Source organism: Macaca nemestrina, chromosome 17, assembly GCF_043159975.1.
Source record: "Macaca nemestrina isolate mMacNem1 chromosome 17, mMacNem.hap1, whole genome shotgun sequence".
In the NCBI taxonomy this organism is placed as follows: Eukaryota; Metazoa; Chordata; class Mammalia; order Primates; family Cercopithecidae; genus Macaca; species Macaca nemestrina.
This window is the reverse complement of record NC_092141.1, coordinates 84,932,987-84,945,172: the sequence shown is the minus strand read 5'-3', so window position 1 is coordinate 84,945,172 and position 12,186 is coordinate 84,932,987. Positions and strand designations below refer to the sequence as shown.

Genomic DNA, 12,186 nt, shown 5'->3' with positions numbered 1-12,186 from the left:
AGCTAGAATTCGCAGCAGAGGGGCTGGGGCCCTGAGAGATGACAAGAAGGCATGAGTACTGTTGATCATTTCCTCAGACCTCCAATCTGTGTCTTAACAGATTAGTAGAAATTGCTGCAAAAAACCTTCAAAAAGAAGTGATTCACAGAAAAAGCAAGGAGGTAGCATGGAACCTAACTTCTGTTGACCTTGTTCGAGCAAGTGAGGTCAGTGGTAGTTCTCTCTTTTTCCCCTTCCCTGCCCCGCAGCGTCCCGCATTTTCTGGTGCAGAAACCCTAGTCACTGTGTATTGAATCTTTTTCTAAGGTTCTCAAACTCAGGTGTTTTCTGTTTAATCTTAGGCACATTGCCACTATGTGGTAGTTAAGCTCTTTTCAGAAAAACTCCTCAAAATTCAAGATAAAGCCATTGAAGCTGTCTTAAGGAATTTATGTCTGCTGTATTCTCTGTATGGAATCAGTCAGAACGCAGGGGATTTCCTTCAGGTCAGTATTTTCTAAGTACAAGTCTTTTTTGTTGTTAAGAAAAGTAATTGTTGGCCGGGCGCGGGCAACCCTAGAGGCAGAGGTTGCAATGAGCACCACTGCACTCCAGCCTGGGCGACAGAGCAAGACTCTGTCTCAAAAAAGAAAGAAAAATAGCTGGGCGCAGTGGCTCACACCTGTAATCCCAGCACTTTGGGAGGCCAAGGCAGGTGGATCACCTGAGTTCGGGAGTTCAAGACCAGCCTGACAAACATGGAGAAACCCTGTCTCTACTAAAAATACAAAATTAGCCTGGCATGCTATTGCATGCTTGTAATCCCAGCTATTCGGGAGGCTGAGGGAGGAGAATCACTTGAACCCAGGAGGCAGAGATTGCGGTGAGCCAAGATCACGCCATTGCACTCCAGCCTGGGCAACAAGAGTGAAACTCAGTCTCAAAAAGAAAATTTGCTGTCTGCTCTATAGCTGTATATGCATATAATTATGTCTATCTGTATACATATATATGTTTTATTTGCTTATTTTGGTCTCTTTTAGGGGAACATCATGACAGAGTCTCAGATTATGCAAGTAAACCCGCGTGTAAAGGAGTTACTCACTCTTATTCGCTCAGATGCTGTTGCTTTGGTTGATGCATTTGATTTTCAGGATGTGACACTTGGCTCTGTGCTTGGCCGCTATGATGGAAATGTGTATGAAAACTTGTTTGAGTGGGCTAAGAACTCCCCACTGAACAAAACAGAGGTAAAAATCCAGTGTCTTTGCACCTTTTTAAAAGTCTTCACTTAAATATTGAAGCAGGAAAGACCTTTGGAAAGGGATTTATCTGTGAAAGCTCTGAAAGTACTGTGGCCACTTAGGACAGTCACTTTATTTGAGCAACAGGTTCAGAAGGGAACTGGGTTGATCCCACAGTAACCAGGGTCTTAATCAATTTCAATTTTTGATAATGAATTGAACATTTAAAAATATATATAAGCGGCCAGGCGCGGTGGCTCACGCCTGTAATCCCAGCACTTTGGGAGGCCGAGACGGGCGGATCACAAGGTCAGGAGATCGAGACCATCCTGGCTAACACAGTGAAACCCCGTCTCTACTAAAAATACAAAAAATTAGCCGGGCGTGGTAGCGGGCGCCTCTAGTCCCAGCTACTCGGGAGGCTGAGGCAGGAGAATGGCGTGAACCCAGGAGGCGGAGCTTGCAGTGAGCCGAGATCACGCCACTGCGCTCCAGCCTGGGTGACAGAGCAAAGACTCCGTCTCAAAAAAAAAAAAAAAATATATATATATATATATATATATATATATATATATATATATATATATATAAGCTGGGCGCATTGGCTCACACCTGTAATCCCAGCACTTTGGGAGGCCGAGTGGGCGGATCACCTGAGGTCAGCAGTTCGAGACTAGCCTGGCTAAAATGATGAAACTCCGTCTCTACTAAAAATACAAAAAATCAGCCAGGCGGTAGTGGTGCACGCCTATAGTCCCAGCTACTTGGGAATTCTCCTGCCTCAGCTTGAACCCAGGACAACCCAGGAGGCGGAGGTTGCAGTGAGCCATGTTTGTGCCATTGCACTCCAGCCTGGGCGACAAGAGCAAAACTGTCACACACACAAAAAAGTATATATACACACACACACACACACAAATGGAATAAAATATACAAAAAGAGAATTCCATAGTGCTCTTTGGTACACCCTTTGTCTAGCAGCAATGACTGTCAACTCGTGGCCAGTTGTATTTCATCTGGACCTTCATCCCCATCCTCCTGGGGACTATTTTGAAATAAATCTAAGACATCAGGGCCAGACTCAATGACACACACCTGTAATTCCAGCACTCTGGGAGGCCAAGGTGGGCAGATCACCTGAGGTCGGGAGTTTGAGACCAGCCTGACCAACATGGAGAAACCCTGTTTCTACTAAAAATACAAAATTAGCCGGGCATGGTGGCGCATGCCTGTAATCCCAGCTACTGGGGAGGCTGAGGCAGGAGAATTGCTTGAACCTGGGAGGCAGAGGTTGTGGTGAGCCGAGACCATACCATTGCACTCCAGCCTGGGCAACAAGAGCGAGGCTCCATTTCAAAAAAAAAATGGCCGGGCGTGGTGGCTCACACCTGTAATCCCAGCACTTTGGGAGGCCGAGGCGGGCAGATCACAAGGTCAGGAGATCGAGACCATCCTGGCTAACACGGTGAAACCCCATCTCTACTAAAAATACAAAAAATTGGCCGGGCGCGGTGGCTCAAGCCTGTAATCCCAGCACTTTGGGAGGCCGAGACGGGCGGATCACGAGGTCAGGAGATCGAGACCATCCTGGCTAGCACGGTGAAACCCTGTCTCTACTAAAAAATACAAAAAACTAGCCAGGCGAGGTGGCGGGCGCCTGTAGTCCCAGCTACTCGGGAGGCTGAGGCAGGAGAATGGCATAAACCTGGGAGGGGGAGCTTGCAGTGAGCTGAGATCCGGCCACTGCACTCCAGCCTGGGCGACAGAGCGAGACTCCGTCTCAGGAAAAAAAAAAAAAAAAAATTAGCCGGGTGTGGTGGTGGGCGCCTGTAGTCCCAGCTACTCAGGAGGCTGAGGCAGGAGAATGGCGTGAACCCAGGAGGCAGAGCTTGCAGTGAGCCGAGATCGCGCCACTGCACTCCAGCCTGGGAGACAGAGTAAGACTCCGTCTCAAAATAAATAAATAAATAAATAAATAAACTAAGACATCAGATAATTTTATCCATAAATAATTCAATGCATATCTCTGAAAGATAAGGACTCTGTAGTAATAACCACAGGCTGGCCACAGTGGTTCACGCCTGTAATCTTAGCACTTTGGGAGGCTGAGGTGGGTGGATGACTTGGGTTGAGGAGTTCTAGACCAACCTGGCCAACGTGGTAAACCCCCATCTCTACAAAAATTGGAAATAGCAGCCAGGTGTCATGGCACACACCTGTAGTTCTAGCAACTCAAGAGGCTGAGATGGGAAGATCACTGGAGCCTGGGAGGCAGAGGCTGTAGTGAGCCAAGATTGTGCCACTGCACTCCAGCCTGGGCAACAGAGTAGTACTCAGTCTCCAAAAAAAAAAAAAAAAAAAGTATACTATTTAACATTACAAACTCTTTATTAGTAGTTCTTCTCTCTCCCTTTCCCACAGGTCCACGAATCTTACAAGCACCTGAAATCACTGCAGTCTAAGCTCTGAAGTGTCACAAGGACAAGTTTAATCTGCTCCAGAAAGCACCTGTGTGCAACTCGAATCTGTGTGGAATCTTTTTCGAATTCAAATAGCTATAGAGCAAATGATAAATTGACCCCTTTTTATAAATGGAGGGAAAAAAATGAACAGATTTCAGAGATTAAATGAAAAAAAAAGCAGATGTTTTAAGTGCAATTAACACTGAAAGAGACCTGTTAAACCATTCAGAAAAAGCTTAAGAAATGCAATATGACTTCCTTTTGTAATGCTGCTGATCCCAGTAGACTATGACTTTTGATAATTAGCAGAATTTAACTACTAAGTAGTTGATTATTTTCACATTTTAATTGCTAATCACTGGCTATATAAGTGTTTTTAAGCAAAGGTATTTTTGAAGTGGTGTAGAACCCTTCCAAGCTTTCCTGCTCGGTGTTCTACCAGACTTACCCTGGGACCTGGCTCAAAAGCAGGATTGAAGAAAAGGGACTGGGGGAAGGAAACTTATTGGAAAACTTGATGCAAATGAGTTTCTGCTTGGCACAGTCTCTGCCTGCTTGCTCTCCTTTGCTGATGGATTGCGTTTATCAAACTATTCATGCTAGCATTTTTCCAACGAGAGAACTTATTTCGCACAGGCCTGCTGTAGGACCATTGTCTCGTGTAATTAGGAATTTTCCATTTGAAGGATCGCTAAATGGTCACAGTAGTAGGAACTGTAGGGAGAGCTCTCAGCTGTAACTTTGGTGACCATATTAACTGGATTTTCTAGGACAATCAGATTTCAAATATTCTGTCATCTTGGCATAAGCCATTAAAAGCTGGGAGGTTACCATATTTGGCATTAAAAAAATGTCGCTTAAGTCACCTCACTCCCAGATGTAGCACAGGAAAACCCTTTGACACAAACCATGTGTTCTGATTTTTGGTTCAGAAAATATAATCATTGAAACGGTGAGGTTTTTTTTTTGTTGTTGTTGTTTTTGTTTTTAAAACAACTGGGAAAAAACAAAAACAAAAAACTATGGTTAGAAAAATGGAAGTTCCGTAGTTTCTATTTCTTACTATATGTATGGCTTTGTTTTCAGTATATTTCTAGGAGCTTTATCTGAATTGCTAATTGTCCTTTCAGCTGAAATCTAATTTACACAATCATTCTATATTTAAAGATTAAATACATCTCAATTAATTTTTTCTTAAAGTCAATGTAAGTCACTTTGGTTTTTTTTGTTTTTTGGTTTTTTTTTTGCTTTTTAAAATCTGCGCCGTATGCCTCATGAAACCAGCTGTTCTAGAATCAGCCCTGAGAATATGGTTTAATTCCATGGAAACATAATTCCTCTCTTGGGACCTGACATAATATCTATCTATCCTGGGGAACTGGTAATATGAGACTTAGGTTACAGCAGAAATGCTACATATTGACAAAAGCCTAAATCTTTCCACTGGTAAAACTAATTGATAATCGTGTTAAGATTGAAGATTAACCCTGAGTTAATCTCACTTGAGTCTATCTTGACAGTAGTTCAGATTCTGGAAAATGATAAACTGACCTGCTAGATGTAGAATTGTTTCAAAATTAGTGTTGAAATACCTTGTTCACAGATGAATATCTGGGCAGGATCTGAGGGTGTTTGGAATGACACCCCCCTAATCCATTTGCATAGATGGGGTGTCTTTGCAGGTTTGAGGAGATCATCGACCTGCAGAGCCCCCTTTGACCCAGTACCTCAAGTTTTATTTAAAATCTAAATCTGGGGCCGGGTGCGGGGCTCACACCTGTAATCCAAGCACTTTGGGAGGCCGAGACTGGTGGATCACCTGAGGTCAGGAGTTTGAGATCATCCTGGCCAACGTGGTGAAATCCCATCTCTACTAAAAAAAAAAAAATACAAAAATTAGCTGGGCATGGTGGTGGCGCGTGCCTGTAGTCCCAGCTACTCAGGAGGCTGAGGCAGGAGAATCACTTGAACCGGGAGCGGGGTGGTGGAGGTTGCAGTAAGCCAAGATGACGCCACTGCACTCCAGTCTGGGTGGCTGAGCGAGACTCCGTCTCAAAAAATAATAAAATAAAATCTAAATCTGATGTTTGATGCTATTTTTATTAATATTGAAATATTCTGTCTTGAACTTTATTCAGTATAATCAAGAGTAAAGATACAGTAAACCTCGCTGATTTGTACTATTAAGAGAGAAAAAATATGCCACACAATTAAACTTAGGTTTAAATTATGAAGAAATTAGAATATAGGTTTATTAGATTTAGGGAACACTAAGAATAAAAAAGGAAGGAGTGATACCTGCCTGAGTGGATAACTATAAATCAGCTGTAATTACTGCAGTTGTAGCAATAGTTGTGAGTGGCTCCAGTCACCTTAGGAGTCCTTGGAAGTACTTGGTACACATTTGTTGGCTGTACCTTAAAGAAAGTGGCAAGTCCAGTTCTCTCTACCACACTAGACTGCCACTGACAAGTTTGGGTCTTTTGGATTCAAAATTTTGTGAGCCATTTTCACAAGCACAAAGATACATTTTAACCTTGTCTTCTCCAAAATTACTGAGTAAGAATTTTATTTTTTATTTTTATCTTTTTGAGACAGGGTATCACTCTGTCACCCAGACTGGAGTACAATGGTGGGATCTTGGCTCACTGTGACCTCTGCCTCCCGGGTTCAAATGGTCCACCCTCCTCAGTCTCCTGAGTAGCTGGGACCACAGGCACGTGCCCCCATGCCCGGCTAATTTGTTCTATTTTTTTGTAGAGACAGGGTTTTGCCATGTTGCCCAGGCTGGTCTCAGACTCCCAAAGTGTGAGATTACAAGGTGTGAGCCACAGCACCTGGCCCAGAGTGAGTAGAATTAATGAGATTTTTGTGTGTGTGTCAGATAATACTAATTTAAGCCTTTTTTAAAAAAGTACTCTCAACCGAATACAAAATTGAAAATGTGAGGTTTAATAGAAATGTGTTGGCTATTTGTAATGGATTCTTCTTGCCCAAGTGTTTGGAGTTCTACTTTATGCTCTGTATTTAAAAATTAGTGACCTCAAAGCAGAGTTGGTGACATAGCCTTTGGGGCCCTCATGTTCTTGTCTTTAGAACATATCACTACTAAGTATCAGCTTATCTTCAGAACATTACAACATTCACTAGGTGCATATGCTTTCTGAGAAGTCACCACTTGTAATTTCAGATCATATATACCTCTGCAATGGCGACTTCATTTGATAGTTCCTAAAGTTAACATGTTAGATCTTTTTTTTCCACCCCACAAGGGTCTCACTCTCACCCAGGCTGGAATGCAGTGGTGTGATTATAGCACACTTTGGCCACCAACTCTTGGACTCAAGTGATCCTCCTGCCTTGGACTCTTCTGAGAAGCTGGGATTACTGGTGTACACCACCACACCTGGCTAATTTTTTTTTTTTTTTTTTTTGGAGATAGGGTATGGCTATGTTGCCTTGGGCCGGTCGTGAAGTCGTAGCCTCAGGTGATCTTCCCACCTCAGGCCTCCCAAAGGGTTGGGATTACAGGAGTGAGCTGCTGTGCTGGGCCAAAGTGTTACTTTTTTTTTTTTTTTTTTTTTTTTTGAGACGGTCGCCCAGGCAGGAATGCAATGGTGCAATCTCAGCTTACTGCAATCTTCACCTCCCGGGTTCAAGCGATTCTCCCACCTCAGCCTCCTGAGTAGCTGGGATTACAGGCACCCACCATCGTGCTTGGCTAATTTTTGTATTTTGAGCAGAGATGGGGTTTCACTATGTTGGCCAGGTGATCTGCACACACCCCCCGCCACCTCCCAAAGTGCTGAGATTACAGGCATAAGCCACCGCGCCACCTCGCCCAGCCAACATGTTACATCTTAATTCTTGGATTTTCTTCACTGCAGGGCTTTGGGTGGAGAAATAAAACTCTTCAAATGCATAATCTTGGAGATCCTGTGAATCAATAATTCTTCAGACAACTGCAGCTCAAAATCCCTCCTCTATTTTCCGAGTTACTCCATCCATCTTATTAGGAAGTGAATTAGGTGTAGGTGGTCTGTAACACCTACACATCTTTGTATACATGTAGAGGGTATGCCTGGGATACACAGGTTGTCTTCAAGCAGTAGCTGCTACTACAGCTAGAGAGAAGAGGAGTGCCAAGAAATTGATGACCTGAGACCAAGAGTCTTGTTGATGTTCTGACTTAGATAAAGGTTTTGATCATTTTCATGAAACAATGCAGGAAAGTCATTTCTGCTGTTTATTTACTACGTTATTGGAGGATTAGAACAAGTCACACTGTAATGGACTAAAATGACTTATTTTAAAATACTGATGGTGTTTTTTTTGGGTTTTTCTTGTTTTGTTTTTTTGTTTTTGAGACGCTGTCTTGCTCTTTCACCCAGGCCAGAGTGCAGTGGTGCAATCTTGGCTCACTGCAACCTCCGCCTCCTGGGTTCAAGCAGTTCTCCGCCTCAGCCTTCTGAGTAGCTGTGATTACAGGCGCCTGCTGCCATGCCCGTCTAATTTTTTTGTATTTTTAGCAGAGACGGGGTTTCACCAAGTTGGCCAGGCTCGTCTTGAACTCCTGACCTCGTGATCCACCCACCTCAGCCTCCCAAAGTGCTGGAATTACAGGCGTGAGCCACTGCGCCCAGCCAGTGTTTTGCTTTTAACTGTGCACGCTTACTAAATTTTCCAGTACTTGATTCCTATGGTCCATGATAGTAAACACAGAAACATATAAGGAACATTGTTAGAGTTACCAGATGTTAGCTGTTGCATATGTGCACGTTCCTAGATTTAAGGGTGTTTCTGCCTTAAGTTTAAGTGGGTCATTGGTTGTCTTGGGAAGATCATGGAAAATTGGGGATTTTTTAGACCAAAATATGTTTTGAGTGTTTCAATAAATGTGTGATCTTCCACCTTCCACATTCAGACTGCGGACTACACTTCATAAATGCCTTTTAATTTCCAACTGTTATGGATTCAACTAAATGACTGTATGCCTTGGGAGCACATAATTACTTTGCTACCTTTTTCCGCCTTTGCTGTTGTGGCTTGAGTTTGGTTCATACCTGATAAGATGTATTTAGCATATGCTGTTACCCAGCCCTGGCTTGATGGTGTCCTGTGGGGGCAGAGGTGGGAGGACGAGGGGCACGGGGCCAGAGCATGTGAATGAATCATGGTTGGACAGCTGTGACCTGCCAGCACTGCGGGTAAGCCAAACTACAAACCGTTCTTTCCTCTGTGAAATTGAATAAACCTTAATAAAATTCATAATTAGCACATACTAGAAAAAATGTGACGTATCTTTTTGTGGGGTGACAGTATTGGGTTTCATTCTGGCTATACAGTTTTGATTGGATCATTAAACAGGAAGGTCAGTCACTTCCCTCAAGCTTTGGGGTGTGGAATAAACACGGGTGAATTCGTGGATTCACCCGTCAACCTCCCAATATCAACACATTTCTCATGCCTCCGCGCCGGCCACGTGTCAGCCCTCAGAAGTGGGCAGGAGGAACTTTTAAGCGTCTCGGCAGTTTCCAAGTGGGCCTTTGAGCCTGGCGCCCTCTTCCTGGAGAGGCGTTGGGGCAGCTCCTAGCAACGTGCCCACCGCAGGCAGAGGCCCGGCCCCGCCAACGGCCGCGCGCGGCTCCCTGGGAGCTGTAGTTCCTCACGTCGTCCCTGTCTCCTCTGTGCGGGCAGGTGAGCAAACCGCCGACTACGACTCCCAGGATGCCTCGCGCCCGCCTTTCCGCGGGAGGCCGGACGGCTGAGGGTGGCAGCAGCGGCTGGAAGCGGGAGGCCTGGCCGGGCTGGGCGACCTGAATGGAGCCGGGGCCGGTGCTGGTCCCAGCGGCCGCACCTCCGGGGACACGGCGCGTAACGGGAAGCTTCAGGGGCTGGGAGCATTACAGGCTGCTCTCGGGGGCCATATAGGCCGGGCGCTCAGAAGGGTGACGCATTGAGGGGCGCGGAGTCTCGGGACGGAGGGGCTACTCCGGTTAGGGGTCTTGTTTAGGGGTGGTCTCGGGATCTGTAAAACGCCTGGCATGGAGTCGGCTGAATAGATGTTGGGACGGGGTTACACTGTAGCCCTTTGGCCTTGGCAAACCACGCCTAGAAAATCCCCATAGTTTGAAGCCCGTACAGGATCGATAGGAGATGCCAGAAGTTCCATGATGTGTTATGGGACACATTTGGACTTGTAGGTCGTGATGTCGCCATTGCAGAGAAAAACACAAAGCCGGGCACGGTGGCTCATGCCTGTAATCCCAACACTTCGGGAGGCCAAGGCGGGAGGATCACTCGAGGCCAGGCGTTTGGGACGACCCTGGGCAACGTAGGGAGACCCGTCTCCACAAAAAAGTTTTAAAATTTGCCGGACATGGTGGCGTGTGCCTGTGGTCCCAGCTGCTAGGGAGGCTGAGATTGGAGGATCGCCTGAGCCCAAGGAGGTCGAGGCTGCAGTGATCTGTGAGAGCTGTGATCGCGCCACTGCACTCCAGCCTGGGCAACAGTGAGACTGTGTCTGGAAAAAAGAAAGAAAGAAAGAAGGCCAGGCGCGGTGGCTCACACCTGTAATCCCAGCACTTTGGGAGGCCGAGGCAGGCAGATCACGAGGTCAGGAGTTCAAGACCAGCCTGGCCAACAGTGAAACCCCGTCTCTACTAAAAATACAAAAATTAACTGGGCATGGTGGTGCACGCCTGTATTCTCAGCTACTCGGGAGGCTGAGGCAGGAGATTCACTTGAACCCGGGAGGCTGAGGTTACGGTGAGCCAAGATTGCACCACTGTACTCTAGCCTAGGCAACAGAAGCAAGACTCCATCTAAAAAAAAAAAAAGAAAACACTTGTATTCAATTATTCAAGGTGGACTCTGTAGGTAAGCCCAGATAACCCTTGCATTCCAATAACAGGACAGGCCAACACCTGGGACAGAGAGAGGACCCCTCTGACTCCTTTCTTCCAGGACATCCTGTAGGTGGGTTTTGGTAAAGTGGAGGAGGGGGAGGGAGAGAGCTAATTCCGAAGAAAACTGTTCTCAATGGGTCAGATTTACTGCCTATGTAAAGGGAAATATTTCCACTGTCAGTGAAAATCGTGTTGCTGGATGTGGTGGCTCATACCTGTAATCCCAGCACTTTGGAAGACCAACGCAGGAGGATTGCTTGAGCCCCAGAGTTCAATAGCAACCTGGGTAACACAGTGAGACCCCATCTCTAAAAAAAGATTTTACAAAGAAAAAGAATATCAAAGAGTAACCAGAGCTCACACCTGCTTTTGTGCTAAATGCTGCCTAGAAAGTAGTCATGGGTGCTGCCTGGGAAAGGGTTTCAGCCTTGGTGCCAGGTACCCACCTCCTTTCTGAAATGAGTACTTGCCACTTGCCGCATCAGCTTTCAGGGTAAGGGATCATGGCCACTGCCCTTTTTTCAAGTAATCTCAAAGCTTTAGAAAGCCCGTTAAGTTCTCCAGAGCACTTTTTTTTTTTTTTTTTTTTTTTTTTTTTGAGACAGAGTCTCACATGTTGCCCAGGCTGGAGTGCAGTGGGGCGATCTTGGCTCACTGCAACCTTCTCCTCCTGGGTTCAAGCGAGTCTCCTGCCTCAGCCTCCTGAGTAGCTGAGATTACAGGCATGTGCCACCACGCCCAGCTAGTTTTTGTATTTTTAGTACAGACAACATTTCACCATGTTGGTCAGGCTGGTCTTGAACTCCTGACCTCAAGTGATCTGCCCACCTCAGCTTCCCAAAGTGCTGGGATAACAGGTGTGAGCCACCGCGCCCAGCCTGAGAGTACTTTGTTCCTCTTCTGAAGTGCATCCCCTATAAGGAATTTTTAATTTATGGAAATGGGTTTTACCTCTTGAATGGGCAAAGTGAGAGAAGCTTTGATAAACCTTGGATTCATGCTCTGTTAAACCATCTTTTTTTTTTTTTTTTGAGATGGAGTCTTGCTCTGTTGCCTAGGCTAGAATGCATAGCATGATCTCAGCTCACTGCAACTTCCGTCTAGCGGGTTCAAGCGATTCTCCTGCCTCAGCCTGCCAAGTAGCTGGGTGCCCACCACCACACCCAGCTAATTTTTTGTATTTTTTGGTAGAGATGGGGTTTTACCATGTTGGCCAAGCTGGTCACAAACTCCTGACCTCAGGTGATCCACCTGCCTCAGCCTCCCAAAGAGTTCTGGGATTACAGGTGTGAGCCACTGCGCCCTGTCTCTCTCTCTCTCTTTTTTTTTTTTTTTTTTTGAGACGGAGTCTCACTCTGTCTCCTAGGTTGGCACAGTCTCAGCTCACTGCAGCCTCCACATCCCAAGTTCAAACGAGTCTAGTGCCTCAGCCTCCTGAGTAGCTGGCATTACAGATGTGCACTACCACGCCCAGCTAATTTTTGTGTTTTTAGTAGAGACAGAGTTTCACCATGTTGGCCAGGCTGGTCTTGAACTCTTGACCTCAAGTGATCTACCCGCCTCGGCCTCTAAAAGCGTTGGGATTACAGGTGT

General features: G+C 45.7%; 2 protein-coding genes across 16 annotated transcripts in view; both read left to right on the top strand.

Annotated features, from left to right (window-relative positions):
- The window catches only part of LOC105469186 (acyl-CoA oxidase 1), a 42,282-nt gene extending 33,303 nt beyond the window's left edge, over positions 1-8,979 (top strand). For 4 of the 7 annotated variants that reach the window (XM_071083598.1, XM_071083600.1, XM_071083603.1 and 1 more), the window contains 4 exons: positions 101-206; positions 342-485; positions 1,023-1,229; positions 7,573-8,979. In XM_071083598.1, the coding sequence (XP_070939699.1) occupies positions 101-206; positions 342-485; positions 1,023-1,229; positions 7,573-7,635 (520 nt within the window). In that variant the 3' untranslated portion in view covers positions 7,636-8,979. Of the gene's footprint in view, positions 1-100; positions 207-341; positions 486-1,022; positions 1,230-3,644; positions 4,667-7,572 lie in introns of those variants that run through there. The other 3 variants (XM_011719905.2, XM_011719906.2, XM_071083602.1) reach the window with 1 other exon arrangement.
- Positions 8,980-9,290: 311 nt separating this feature from the next.
- Positions 9,291-12,186, top strand: part of LOC105469184 (Fas binding factor 1) — a 33,146-nt gene continuing 30,250 nt past the window's right edge. For 4 of the 9 annotated variants that reach the window (XM_011719897.2, XM_024788913.2, XM_071083596.1 and 1 more), the window contains exon 1: positions 10,460-10,663. The gene's annotated coding sequence lies outside the window, so the exon portion shown is untranslated. Of the gene's footprint in view, positions 9,383-9,406; positions 9,556-10,459; positions 10,664-12,186 lie in introns of those variants that run through there. The other 5 variants (XM_011719891.2, XM_071083594.1, XM_011719895.3 and 2 more) reach the window with 5 other exon arrangements.